At 47.8% G+C, this 14,222-nt stretch overlaps 1 protein-coding gene across 7 annotated transcripts in view; it reads right to left on the bottom strand.

Moving 5' to 3' along the window:
- The window catches only part of BAIAP2 (BAR/IMD domain containing adaptor protein 2), an 88,813-nt gene that overhangs the window by 22,415 nt on the left and 52,176 nt on the right, over positions 1–14,222 (bottom strand). For all 7 annotated transcript variants that reach the window (XM_074972126.1, XM_074972123.1, XM_074972129.1 and 4 more), the window contains one exon: positions 1,565–1,717. In XM_074972126.1, the coding sequence (XP_074828227.1) occupies positions 1,565–1,717 (153 nt within the window). The remainder of the gene's footprint in view (positions 1–1,564; positions 1,718–14,222) is intronic.

Here is a 14,222-nt window from a genome sequence, read left to right as displayed (position 1 = left end):
CTGCGATAAGCCACAGTGGAAAACCGCAGTGAAGTCTGGGTTCCACAAACGGGCCGTTTTTAATGTGTGAGGCTGCAGGAACGACTCTTGGAGAGCGCTCTGGAACCGACATCTTTGAACAGGAGAGTTACCCCACCCCAACTCCCACGTCATCCCATTGTAACATGCGTCGGGTTTTGACTCAGCATATATTCTAGTGTAAGGATAGCAATGACTCACTGGGACTCTTATGTTACTCCCTTATTCAAAGCTCACTCTTGACAGATGGATCTTAGAAGTGAGATGTAGGAAAGAACAGGAATAAGTGGAAGTGTGAGCACATGCAGGCAGCCGGCTGTTGCGTTAAGGGAGCAGCATGCTCGCCAACACGCAGTATCGACCCGAGTTAGCGAACAGAGCACCACAAGGGGGCAAGAGAACTCTGCCCCAAGGTCCCAGCTGATAGGGGAGTGCTCTGGGCTGTCCTCCCCCTGCAGAGCAGTTCGTAAGAGCCGTAGGCAGCGCTAAATGGGCATGTGGGAGCGTGGAACAGCAGCCTTCCTATTTAATCCTCTCCTTTGTTAATGATGAGCTGTAAGGTAGCAATCACAATGGCTCACAAAGGGAGACAGCTCACCACGTTCCTTGCCACTCACTTGCTGCTCCTCGGAGACAAAGAGCAAACCAGAAGCAGGAATTTTCTTACCTCCCTTCAGGAGGAAGGTCACTGCACCAGGTTTTGGTCTGGTTTTGTGACTCATTAGCTGATCAAACAGGGATGTGCCCTCCCCCCCCCATCTTTAAGCCTGTGTACTCCATCCCACAGTGACTAATGACGGCTCAGGGACTACAGGAGCGTCCCGGAGAGGTGCGTGCTGCCTCAGCTGGGCTGCGCTAGGCAGAGGTGCCAGAGACAGGGCTGGCACCTTTAAGGGAAAGCTGGGACGCAATGTGCTGCTGCTCTGCCCTCGCCAGTCTGTCGTTCTGACAGCGAATCAATCGGCTTCCTCTGGCCGGAGGAGAGCTGGGCTTTGGCAGCCTCTCCAGGAGAGCTATGAAGCGGGGGCCTCCTTCCATAGCCCAGCAAAAGCGGCACCCACAGGGCCCTGCAGATAAACAGCACGTGCCCTGCCATCCCGTAAATCTTTCGACGGGACGCCCGCCTCCGAGGGCGCAATCTGCAAGGAGTGGCTGCAAAGTGAAAACATCGCCACCTCACAGAGATGAGGTTGTGGCTTACGCAGCCCAGGAAAACACACCCCCACCCCCACCGGACTGCAATGCCCTGATCAGCGTGCGTCCCTGTCCTCCGTCTGCCTCAGCCACAGGGGACCGGTCTGGTACCATGCCCAGCTAGACAGCCTGCCTCATTAGCTCAAGCTGTAGAGATTCACACGGTCTGTTTGAAGGTCCCCGGTTCCAACCCAGCACCAGTCAAAACAGCAGCCATCAGAGAGCACCCAGCCAAAACGACTGACTGCCCTCGTGTGCTCACTGCCTACACTCGTGGGAGCATTTGGACCTCTTTTGAGGGTCTCCTATCCGGAGGCTGTTTCACAGGCTGATTAACACCGTGGTTGCTCACCTTGGCGTGGTAGGAGATGGTGTTCTTAGCCACAGCACACTGCTTCTCTACTAGGAAGCAGAACCGTCTCCTCTCCTCTGTGAGTGCTGTCTTATAGCCATCGGAGACGTGGTTTTCTAGCTCACCTTGTTTGTTGCCAATAGCGTCGATGTACTAGGGAAAGAAGACAAGCGAACAGATTATTGGAAGGGACAGGTGTTTAATCTCTGCACACCCAGCACTGTGTGATTACCTGCGCCTCAATGGAGGTTTGAAAAGAGTCACCTGCAAACCCATAACAAGAGAAGTTCTTTTGGGTACAAATCCTGTGTCTGGCCAATGCCTGGATATTTGCTCCAAGAAATAAATGCAACATTAGCCTGTATGTCTCTTCACTTCTCCCACTAGAGAGAACGTTACTGAAATACTCCACACGCAACTGTTACCATTTTGTTTGATTTAAAATTTGCCTGCAAGCACAGAACATTTATATGCGCGCACACACACACACACGCACGTTGGGGGGAGGGGGGTGCATGCACATGGGGTATGTGTGCACATCCACGTGTGTGTGTGCATGCATCCCTCACCAACCATCCTTTACTCATCCGAACTCCCCCACACAAAGCTACTGACTCAGAAACGTGGGCTTCGAAAGTTGTGTGGGTGGGTGGGGGGAGGGCAGAGCCGAACTGCCTTGCAGCTGCCCTCTCAAACACCCACACCTGGGTAGAGCTAGTGCCCTCAGACCGTACAAGCTGGCTCTGCTGCTTAAACCCTGCTGGCTTTATGCCGATAGGAATCGTGACACTTCCATTTGCAACAGCATCCGAGAGCGCTCTCCTTCCAGGCAAACCATGGGCAGTATTGTTATCTTGCACATGGACACACCCACACATCCCCTCAGAGTAATCAACACAAGAAGTTACTGAAGAGAGCAGGGGAGAGGCTGGTGAGCAAGATAAGACCTTATGCCTCACCTGCCCCTCCCCAAATCCCTCTTTTGTGCTCACCCATGCCACAGCCCCAGAGGCAGGAATCTGGCACCCCCTTTCTCTGGGGCCATATCTAGAAAATGCATTGAAAAAACACTAAATGAAACCCATGAGCACAGAATCATTTCTGGCCACCTTTCCCTCCATCCGTGTCCAAGCGCAGACTCTCCATAATCGGTCCTGAACGGCTCTCATAACGCGTCCTGCCAGGCCAGCCGATCTGTCACTGGACAGACTAGTAGCAAGAGTTCACCGAACACGATACTGCCCAGTGCCTCAGAAGATCAGCAGTGGGGCAGCTGAGTCAGCAGCCCTTGTGCAGGATTCCCTATGGAAAGGCAGATGCCAGCACTCACCCCTCTATTTGCATCTAACACACACGCAAACCTTCAGCAAATTGTCAGAATATTCTGCAATCGTTCCATTTTGCTTTTGTTACTTAGCCCTCAGGTACGTAGCTTCTGCACGCGAACCGCACGCAAGCAACACAAAATTCAGTCCCGTCCACCCTGGCCCAGCGCCACGTGTAGCTCAGACTTTTACCTTCACCTGTTCCTCTTTAACTGGGTACGTTTTGTGCTGGGGGAAGCAGCCACCAAGACGAGCAACCGAGTTCTCCACCTGCAATGGCAACTGGAAGTTTCCTGATCAAAACAGGCGGGACGACCTCTGGGATAGAGAAGGGTTGCGCGAGCCATGCCCGTCGATGGCTTCCACCTTCAGCAAGCCCAATGTGGGTGCCTCTTAGTAACAATTGTTATGGAGGATTCGGAGACAGACGCCTCAAAGTCAGTTACCAGCTAGGCTCAGGCCACAAATTCTCTTCCCACGGGGCCCCAAGCAGTGTGACCATCTGTCAGATCGGGCTGAATTCAAACAAACAAGCAAGCAAGCTAGACTGGAGAGGTTTGAATTCCTTCACCAGGTCCCTGAGCCTTCTCCTTAGCCGCTACAGACACATTTATGAACCCGCTATTCGCCTCTCACACAGTTTGTGCCAATGCCCCATTTCAGGATTCATTTGTCCTTCAGAATGTTTCTGTACACGTCATGTCAGAGCGTCAGCCCTACAAAGCATCGCACCACATCTACGCATCCCCAGCCTTGTATCGTTCAAATCACACCCAAGAGAAACACTTCTCCCCCTCTGAAGAGCGCTTGTAGCTTTAGAGAGACAAGGTGGGGGAGGTAATATCCTTTCTGGGGCCCACTGCTGCTGGGGAGAGAGACACAAGCTTCACACAGAGCTGCTCTTCAGGTCTGGGAAAGGTACTCAGGCCTGGTCTACACTAGGAAAATCCACACCCCTGAGTAACACAGTTAGGGCAACCTAATCCCTGGTTTAGACAGTGCAAGATCGACGGGACAATTCTCCCATCGATCTAGCTACCACGTCTTTGGGAGGTGGATACTTATGCCAATGAGAGAACCTCCCCATCAGTATCAGCAGCAGGGCAGCTGCGTCACTGAAGCATTAAGTGTACACAAGCCCTCAGGGTGTCCCAGCTAAATCCACGATGGAACAGACTGGTTAGCATAAGTAGTTAACACACTGCAAGGAACCACTCAAGGTGAAGTGGCCAGTGAACACCCAGACCTGAAGAAGAGCTCTGGGCAAGTTCCAAAGCTGGTCTCTCCCCGCAGCTGAAGTGATATTATCTTCCCCACCTTGTCTCTCCACTATGCTGGGACTGACGTGGCTATAACACTGTATACTTGTAACTTTGAGCAACATAAGAACAGCCACACTGGGTCAGATCAAAGCTCCATCTAGCCCAGTCTCCTGTCTTCCGACAGCGGCCAGTGCCAGGTGCCCCAGAGGGAATGAGCAGAACAATGAATCATCAAGTGATCCATTCCCTGTCGCCCATTCCCAGCTTCTGGCAAACAGAGGCTAGGGACACCAGCCCTGCCCATCTTGGCTAATAGCCATTGATGGACCTATCCTCCATGAACTTATCTAGTTCTTTTTTGAACCCTGTTATTGTCTTGGCCTTCACAATATCCTCTGGCAAGGAGTTCCACAGGTTGACTGTGCGTTGTGCAAAAAAATACTTCCTTTTGTTTTAAGCCTGCTGCCTGTTAATTTCATTTGGTGACCCCTAGTTCTTGTGTTATGAGGAAGAGTAAATAACACTTCCTTATTTACTTTCTCCAGACCCGTCATGATTTTATAGACCAATGTCATATCCTCCCTCAGTTATCTTTTCCAAGCTGAAGTCCCCATCTTATTAATCTCTCCTCATATGGAAGTCATTCCATACCCCTCATCAGTTTTGTGTGATAATGCTCCATATATAGGGAGGGTTCCATTTTAACCCAATCCTAAATATGCTCCTGTCATAACCATACAACTAAGGGTAGCCTAGAATTCCTCCTTGCCTGTAAGGGGTTAAGAAGCTCAAATAACGTGGTTGGCACCTGACCAAAAGGACCAATGGGGAAAAGATACTTTCAAAGTTACAAAAACAGGAATAAACCTCCCTCCAGCAAAGGAAAAATTCACAAGCAAAAACAAAAGATAACCTAACGCGCTTTGCCTGGCTTGTACTTACAATTTTTGTAATATAAGAGACTTTTAGGATGGTTTATAGGAGAAGGAGTTTTCTGACCTGATGCTTCTCTGCTTCCCAAGAGAACACACACAACAAAGTCTTCCCCCCACCTCCAAGATTTGAAATTAAGCCTAGAGGAAGTTCTGCTGTGTTTTTGAATCTTTTGTTACGCTGTAAAGTTATTTTCCATCCTGATTTTACATAGGTGATTTTTACCTTTTTAAAAAAATAAAATCCTTCTTTTAAGAACCTGATTTCTCTATTGTCCTAAGACCCAGGGGTTTGGGTCTGTGCTCACTTTGTAACCAACTGGTTAGGATATTATTCTCAAGCCTCCCCGGGAAAGGGGGTGTAAGGGCTTGGGGGATATTTTGGGGGAATAGGAACTCCAAGTGGTCCTTTCCCTGATTCTTTGTTAAATCACTTGGTGGTGGCAGCGTACCCTTCAAGAGCAAAGAATTTGTGCCTTGGGGAAGTTTTAACCTAAGCTGGTAGAAATAAGCTTAGGGGTCTTTCATGTGGGTCCCCACATCTGTGCCCTAGAGTTCAGAGTGGGGAGGGAACCCTGACAGCTCCATTTCCACCTTCCCTGCAAGGCAATCTCAGTCTTGTCATGACCAGCTTTACAGTCCAGCCCAAATTAAATGCTGTTTGTAGACTAACTAAAAGATTCCCTGGAAGAGAACCAAATATGGAATATTTCCAAAATCCCACCATTTTCTGCCTCTTTCTCAGTTAATACAGAGCAAGTCATGGCAGCTGTATCTTCAGAGCACTTAGGTATCAGCCCTCCGAACAAATATGGGATGAAACTCAAGGGAAATAAAAACAGACAGCAAGATGAAGTGACTTGCCCAAAGCCAGAGCAAGCCCATGTCAGAGCTGGGATTAGCATTAGGAAATTCCTGGCTCTCATGTGTTCGGATCATGCCTCCTCCTCAAGACCACACCCTTGGGGAATGCCTGCTTTTTGCACACAGGGGAGACTTCTGGCTAGTTTGCTCCTGGATCTCTCCCATAGGCACAAAGCAGACAGCAGTGAAAAGGAAGAAAAAAACCCCCTCTGTTCTGCACCCAGAAACTGCATTAAAAAAAAAAAAAAAAAACCAAAAAACCAAAACACCACACTTCAAAAACAATTCCCAGTCTTCCCCACTACTGGGTGCCAGCCAGTGTGTTCTGAACCCAACGTAAACCCCAGTAAGTGACGTAACAGTGCTCTGTGCACACTGTGAAACAAGCACACTCCGTGTGTTTGCAGAATGCAGCAGGTAGGCTCCAACTGATCGGAAAAGGCCGTCAGCATCAGATGGGTGGGTAAAGGAAGGTGGGGCTATGCTGGGGCAGCCGTATAACAATCTGCATTAACACGAACACTCTAGGGGTCAGCGTGTGCTCAGCAGTGACCACAGAAACACAGGGCCCACCACGGGTTCCCACGAAACAGTGCACGGATGGGGACAGGCAGCAGCGGGGGGGACACACTAGATCGCTTAAGAAGAAGCATCTTACCATTGTATTGGCTTAGTGCAGGAGGGGGTTTCATGGGGCACGCCAGAAGATCAAACACCCACTGCAATTTGTTCTCCCCGTGAATGGGCCCAGAGGACAACATGAAAGACACAATCTCAAGTCTTTGTGAATTACTGCCGTGCCTCCCAAACCCTGCAGGGGCTGACTGGGCATCAGGGGAGGAATTTAGGGAGAGAAGGGGCACAGAAACCCTCTGTAATAGAGTCATGTTCCTCCACCTCTGAAAAAAGAAAACGACTGACTTACAACTCTGGAAAGTGTTTCTGGGTTTCTAGGTTGATGGAGAGCCTTCAAATAACTTTCCCCTCACTCGGGTAAAGGCACCAGCTAGAATATGCACCAGGAACAAAGATGACCTAATTAGCAATGTCAGCACTTCATCACTGCACCAAGGGAGCCAAGAATATTAGATGGGAGAGGAATTTTGTTTTAAAATAGCTTTCACTTAAGGCCTGGAGTCACGGAGACCAGAACTTGTGTTGAAGGAAGCTGCAGCTTTGCTCTCAGGGTGAGGGAGGGAAGGGATCAATCTCTGAAGTAAGGAAGAGTAAAATCTTGCAAGTCACAATAACTGGACAGCCTTGCAAGACACAGTATTATCCCTGGAAATTGGTGATTAATCCCAAGCGAGAAGAGTCTGCCTAAGTGGAGAGAGCTCCTAAAGCACTGCAAACTGCCTCCATTGTTCTCCAGGTGGGGGAGGGAGGCACTCACAGCCAAGCCAGCAAGGTGAAAGCCATCATCTGTGTAGAGAGCACAGGAGGCTGCCCTAAAAAGGAGGCACTGCCCACATGAATCATTCCCGGAACAGCAGCCATTCTTCCAGCCTACAGCTTTAACTCTTGGGCTGCTGGAATCTGTTACAAGAGGACACCTGTAAGAGATTCTGCTAGAAACATAGCTTAGTAACATAAGCAAGGTCTGTTTAGCAAATCTAGATAAGTACCCTCAGTAGAGCTTACTGAGTATTTATAATAACAAACAACTAACTCTTGTATAGGGCTTTGAGTCGACTGACCAGGTTTTCCCCTCCCTGTAAACAGCTCATAACTAGGAGGAATAAGGACACCCATATCCTGGTTGGAGATTATGCAACAGAGGAAGAAAACACACAGACATGCAGGCTGAAAGCTACCATCATCACTAACATAAGACGACTGGAGATTGTGAAGTATTTCTGGATTTTAGACCAATAAATTCATCCCAGACGCTGGCACAAAAGTTAACAAATTAAGAGGTATATAAAAAAAATATACAAGAATGTTAACAAGGATCAAAAGAAAAAAAAAAAAGAAAAAAAATCCTTGAGACAAACACTACTTCCAATTTATAGTCAGTGCAGGCAAAACAGCAGATGTCATATTTGGATTTCACTAAAGCATTCAATCATCATGTGTTATTACTGCGTAAATTAATTCAAATGGTGTTGGATAGAAACAATTCCATGAAAAACTAGCTAGGGAGTGAAAACCAAGGGCAACGCTAATCAGCAATGTATTGAATTGTACTGCAGGAATCCACATCAGGGACCCTCTTTAATAAATGACTGAAAGGAGAGAGTGAAGCACATGTTAATGAAATCTCCCAGGGATGGAAGTTGGGAGGAGTTGCAAACGCTCATGAGGACTAAAGGGGACCTGGCAAACAAAACAATTTGGCTTGGAAAATCTCAAGCTAAGGGCTAGTCTACATTGGCAGCGCTTTAATGTGGCTTGTATCTCCGTGGCAGAGTGCTGGAGAGAGCTCTCCCAGTGCTCTCAAAATAACCCCACCTCTATGAGAGGTGCAGCTCCCAGTGCTGGGGCACTGTTTACACTGGCGGTTTACAGCCCTGAAACTTTCTCACTCAGGGGTGTGAAAAAACACCCCCTGAGCGCTGCAAGTTGCAGCACTGTGAAATGCCAGTGTAGACCAGCCTGAACACCTTTTGGGGAAAACACAAACACAGCAGTCCTCAGCAGAGGGAAGCCAGTAACGCTGCAGGAGACTGCTAGACGGATGTGTTTACAATGGGCGGTGGCAGCAGAAATGGCTAATGCAATTCGGGTCTGCGTACACAAATGCATCACATCATGAGTAGGGAGGGACCAATCAATCTATAGCTCTGGTGGGAACACACCCGGAACACTAGCTTTTTGGAAACAGAATCTAAAGACCAACCAGGGGAGATCAGAGGATAGATTAAGGAATTGGAAGGATTAAGAGCGCCAAGGAACTACCATGATGTGAGAGAACATGGAAACAGCCTAAAGGTTTTGAAAAATGTGGGCTCCAAAAGCAGAGGATTTATTTAAGGTGGCACAAGGGGGAATAATTAGAAGTAATGAGATAAAAATTAAGAAACGGAAAAGCAAGGCTGATTATCAGGGAAAGCTTCCTGTTAGTGAGACCTATTAGGTTGCAGAACAGCCTCTCAAGGGGAGTGATGAAATCCATAACGCTGAGCATATTTAAAGCTAGACAGAATATCAGAATGATGTTTAGGGATCACAACCCTGCAGCAGCCCCAGGAAGGACATGGCTTCAGCTCTAGCTTCCATGAGTCTATCCTAGACTAGCAGATTAATTCAGTGCCCCCAAGGAGCTCAGCCCTTCCTTTTCTGAACAAGGTGGTGAGCAAACATGATGCGTGTTTCGAGAGCCGGGCTTTACCAGTAGCTGCCACCACCAATGCAGATGGGAAGTTCTGGCAATTAAGTCAAGATTGTGAGGTATGGGACGTTAAGTGGCAATTAAGTCAAGACAGGCCCTGTTGTGCACTCCCCTCCCACTCCCCAATGTTATATACACTCTGCTCTGTAACAAGGGTGAAAGAAAGGAAACACGATATGCTATTGTTCAAATCACACTTGATTTGAACACTTGGCAGGGTGACAAATTCATGTCTTGCTATCATTACTTAAAACAAGTTTGCTACTCCGAGCCCCGTACAATTTATGAATGAGAGTGAACTACTGTATGCTTCATCTGTCATCAGTAACAATTATTCTGAACCACAGATCTGTGGTATTTTGTGGTCTGGCTTGTTTAGGCTAGAGACACAAAGGGGAAGGAAAGGTTTTGCTTTTCCTAGGTTATATTGTACAACTACTTGGACACAAAATCTCTCACGGATATAACAGAAACAACACTTAGCCACCTGCAGCTGTACTGTCTGGAGCAGGGATCTCACACACGAAGGAGAGTTAGGTTAGGTCTCTACTTGAATGGAAGACCAAGGAGAATCCTGGAGCTGCAGAAAGTATTCTGGAAGATTCTGTAGGGGGTGTTCTTCCGATTCAGAGTCGGAATTAAATCGATGCATCAGCTGAGTGACAAGGGGCTACAGGCTACTTACTGGCGATTGTATAGAGAGCACTCAGCTATTCAGTCACACACACATCCACATTTGAGGCTCAGCCCTGCAAGACACTCAGCATGCCAGCCGCAAGCCACCAAAGCACATGAGTAGTTCCACTGAAGTCAAGACTTCAGAGAAAGGTTCTGGCACTCAGTGATACATGCAGAGTTCCTGCAAATCTACTGGCATGCTGTTGAGTCCATCATCATTATTTTACGACATTTTAGGGGGCTTGTGTGTTTTGTCTTGAAGAATGATCTGGAGATAACTAACATGCCTCTCTCCAAGACACACAAGCAGCTAGCAGACCTCAGGCTGTGAAATGAGCCAAAGTTGCTCTTAACCCTCTCCTTTGTATGCAAAATAAAACAATCTTCCTCCTGGATTGGAGAATCGCTGCAAGTGGGTTTCCATGGAAGCCACACCACATTTCGTTTTCTTTTGCAAAGAAACAATCCCTCTAGCGCAGCGGTTCTCAAACTATTATAAATGCTGGAGGCAAAGCAGGGTTTGGGGTGGAGGCGGACAGCTCGCGACCCCCCATGAAATAACCTCGCAACCTCCTGAGGGGTCCCAACCCCCAGTTTGAGACCCCCTGCTCTAGAAAGCCACGAGGTTCTGAACATGGACATGTGAATATGCAAACACCTCATTTCTACACAACACTATGTCCTACCACACTTCAATCCATAAGGGGAAATCCACTCAGAATGCTCCTGGCACGGTACTTCCCTTCGTAGTCATCCCCCTACTCTTTGCGAGGACACTGGGAATAGTTGCGAGATACACAGCACAGCACTATTCAGGTGGGGCTCAGCAATGGACATGGACAATAATCGTAGTCCTTTTACGCACTGAGTTCTGCAATAATATTCAACTTAACTGACAGTTTTTCCTCATTTGTGCATTTGAGAGAGAGAATGAATCTGCAAATATCACAGTATTTGGGGATTATTCCTAAATGCCTTTATTCATCAAGCAGCATGCAAAGCTAATGCAAGTTAGCAGAAGTCTCTGCAGGTTTCTTCCTGCCATCCACCCCTCCACACTGAGTCCAACCCTCCCATTCTGATTCACCGTGGCGTCGCTTCATTTAAATGCCTTGAAAACTCCTCTCTTACACACTTGTCCTCAAGAAGCGATGCCTAGCAGTGCACACCTGCATTTAAAACCAGAGTGCATCCCTGCACTGAGCTAGCCATGTTCTCACTCTGATAACTCCCCCCTCAGCCTACTGCTGGTGACCCCCCCCAACTGGCATTTAGATTGTAAGCGTTTTCATGAAGCACCCACTGCATCTGGGGAGGCTAGATAACAGGAACAAAACAAGATTGAGAGGAAGGGGTTTCGCATCAGTAGATCTCAAAGCCTTTCACAATCTTCGTGTATTTATCCTGTGACACGGGGCAGGGCTGTTACCCCATTGTCCAGATGGGAAGAGAGGCTAAGGGACTTTGTCCAAGGTCTCACAGAATAGGCTCTCTCAGGCAGAACAGGGAACTGAATCCCAGTCTCCCAAGTCTTGGGTAGTGCCCGAATCACTCAGCCATCTTTCCTCTCTAAGGAGCAACCCGTTTATTTTTACTCCAGAGGTAATGCACACTGCGTTATTCTATCCACTGCCAGACTGCCTCCTTGGATCGCACCATGCCTTGAACCTGCACCCAGTGAAACAACAAGAGGTACTGGTGACATTTCCGGTTTGTCCAGCCCGCTTCGCTACTACCACCACTGAGGTACAATCTTACTAGTCTGCATTCTGCCTGCCTCTTGCTTCACGCCTTGGCCAGCACACCGCCACCGGAGCCTTGCCACCGCCTGAGAACGCCCTTCCCCTTGCTTTGTTCTTCTCTCTCCATGTGCTCAGCCAGGTTCCCAGCCCCTCACGCCCTCATTTCAGGCCACAAATCTCCTTTTAAAACAAACTGTTCATTTGCTGTAAAGGCCCAACAGACCCACCCCAAGGCAAGACACAAGTGACATTCTCTCTGCATGAAACACACTGCAGAGAGAGCAGAGATACGTGGCTGGTTATTGCACTAGCTGAGGCGTATCCAATGTGAACAGCCAATTCTAACACACAGCTAATAAATCGATCATTGCTAAAAGTCAGGCCTCCCATTTCGTTTCTCCGTGATCTAGGATCTTCTCATTGCGTCTCCTCTCACAGGGCCATTCTTCAGGGTAGAAACCTGGTCTTTTACTTCTCTGTAAAGTGCCACGCACACATGACATTAAATAAAATGCAAAGAACAGCAGCCAGTTGCTCTCTTCGGCTGACTGTGTGGGCGTTTTGAGATCAGCCACTTAAAACAACTCCTCAATAAAGAGCATCTAGGATCGGTCTTTGTGAACTAGCGGCATGCAGAGCCATTTTTCTACTGAAGGACACATTTCAAAGTTATCCCAAACCTGAGCAGAAGTGACCTGTAAGGGCAATTTCCAGGAGACTAATTTGCGGCATCTCAGCTCAGAGGAGAAAAAAAAAAAACAACATAAAACAAACCCTCAGTGCTGGCAGTGTTTATAACAATGGCTTACAGCTTTGGTAAACTACACGGCTGAGCTCAGAGACCTGTGCTTGCTGAGGCTGAGTGGTGAAAGATGAAGTCTACGGCTGGAGCAGCTGGGTAACTGACTCAAAAGGAGAGTCAAGCTGGTTCCTCCTCTCACTGTCCTGCCTTTTATGAGCTACTCACCAATTAGAGACCTTGAAACAAGCGCACCAAATACCTTGATTGGCCACAGTTCCTCTAGCACTGAGTCACAGGCTCACTACCAGAAACAGGCAGAGAGTCAGGGGCTTCTCCGAGGCCTCAGAACACCAAGAACTGGGCGGGAAGTTTTAGACCAGGCTCTCACGAGGTTTCCAGTACCCTTTGCTTCTGGCCAGTGCTCCCACCCAGCGGCATGCTTTGCTGCTTCAGGAGCTGGCTAGAACTAGGAACTGCAGAGGCGGCTGCAAGAACTCAGGAAAAACTTCAGTACAAGAGGTGGGGAGAGTTTTAGGTGGAGCTAAAGGCCAATATTTATTAAATTCAAACCGCATCTCCCAGCCTTAATTTGAATAGGCCCAAAAGAGGAGAAACAAGTCGGGCCAATGAGAAGGCCAGAGCAACACAACCCATGAACAAAATGCTTGGAACCTGCACTAGAGAGATTTTAATTGGGCTACCTTTATGCTCTCCCTCTGGTGACTACTCAGCACTTCAGGAAATCTAGCTGGATTCATTTTTAACGTTTTAAACTTAATGTCAATTATTCAGAGCCTCCTCTGAGCTTTGACATAATTATTTTTACTGGTCTTTATATAAAAGCTGGTGGCCTCGTTACAGCAAAGTCCTTATCAATTAGGATTGCCTGACCTATAACTAAAATTATTTCTCCTTATGGGAATATCAAAGTGAGACTTCAATTACAAAACCTTTATGAAAACTACAAGCCATTTGACGCAATGGCATTTCAGGTGTTCAGAAAGGAGAAGAGTATGCGTATGTACCTGAAGGCACGAAGATACTTGGAGTAGAACTCCTGGCCAGGTATCAGTGTAACCTAACCTACCCTTTACACAAGGCTGCTGCTAGCCTGTGTCCCCTCCTCTCCCCCCATACAGAGCGGCAGGAACAACCTAAGTACGAATGAAATCCTTGCAACATTAGAAGAAAAGGAGTACTTGTGGCACCTTAGAGACCAACAAATTTATTTGAGCATAAGGTTTTGTGAGCTACAGCTCACTTCATCAGATGCAAGTCTCCTGGCTGGAGGAAGTCTGTTGTACTCCTATACCGTTCTTGCCAATGCAATAGAAAGAGGATAGGTGAAGTTGCTAAGAAAGGGCAAGCGTCACAGTTCAAGGATGAGCTGTGCCTTTGACCCCTAAGCCAGTCTCTCTGGGGGCACCCTTCCAAGAGGCAGGCCCAGCACCTGCACTTCTCTCGGAGTGAAAACCTGCCATTCCCCCACTTTTAGACTGGTCTCCAGGTTACAGCACCCTTGTTTCCTCAGCAGGTCCAACTGGGTTTCTTCTAGGCGCTGCAGACAGTTGTAAATGCAGCAACACTGAATAACATTCTCAGATTCTCCTCTCCCCCTAAGTTATCAGCCCACCTGCCGAGACCTTCAAAGGATTTGATACCTGTATTGTTTTAGCCTGAACTTCTATTTCAAAGCCATTAGGATGGTAGGATTGTTGGCTGCTTTAAAAGGGAAGAGGTCAGAATATTTAGCACAACTAAAAAAAGGAGCTTTCAAAATAA

The sequence above is a fragment of the Natator depressus genome, chromosome 14 (genome assembly GCF_965152275.1).
Source record: "Natator depressus isolate rNatDep1 chromosome 14, rNatDep2.hap1, whole genome shotgun sequence".
NCBI lineage: Eukaryota > Metazoa > Chordata > Testudines > Cheloniidae > Natator > Natator depressus.
The sequence above is the reverse complement of the archived record's forward strand: the minus strand, read 5'-3'. Positions and strand labels throughout refer to the sequence as shown.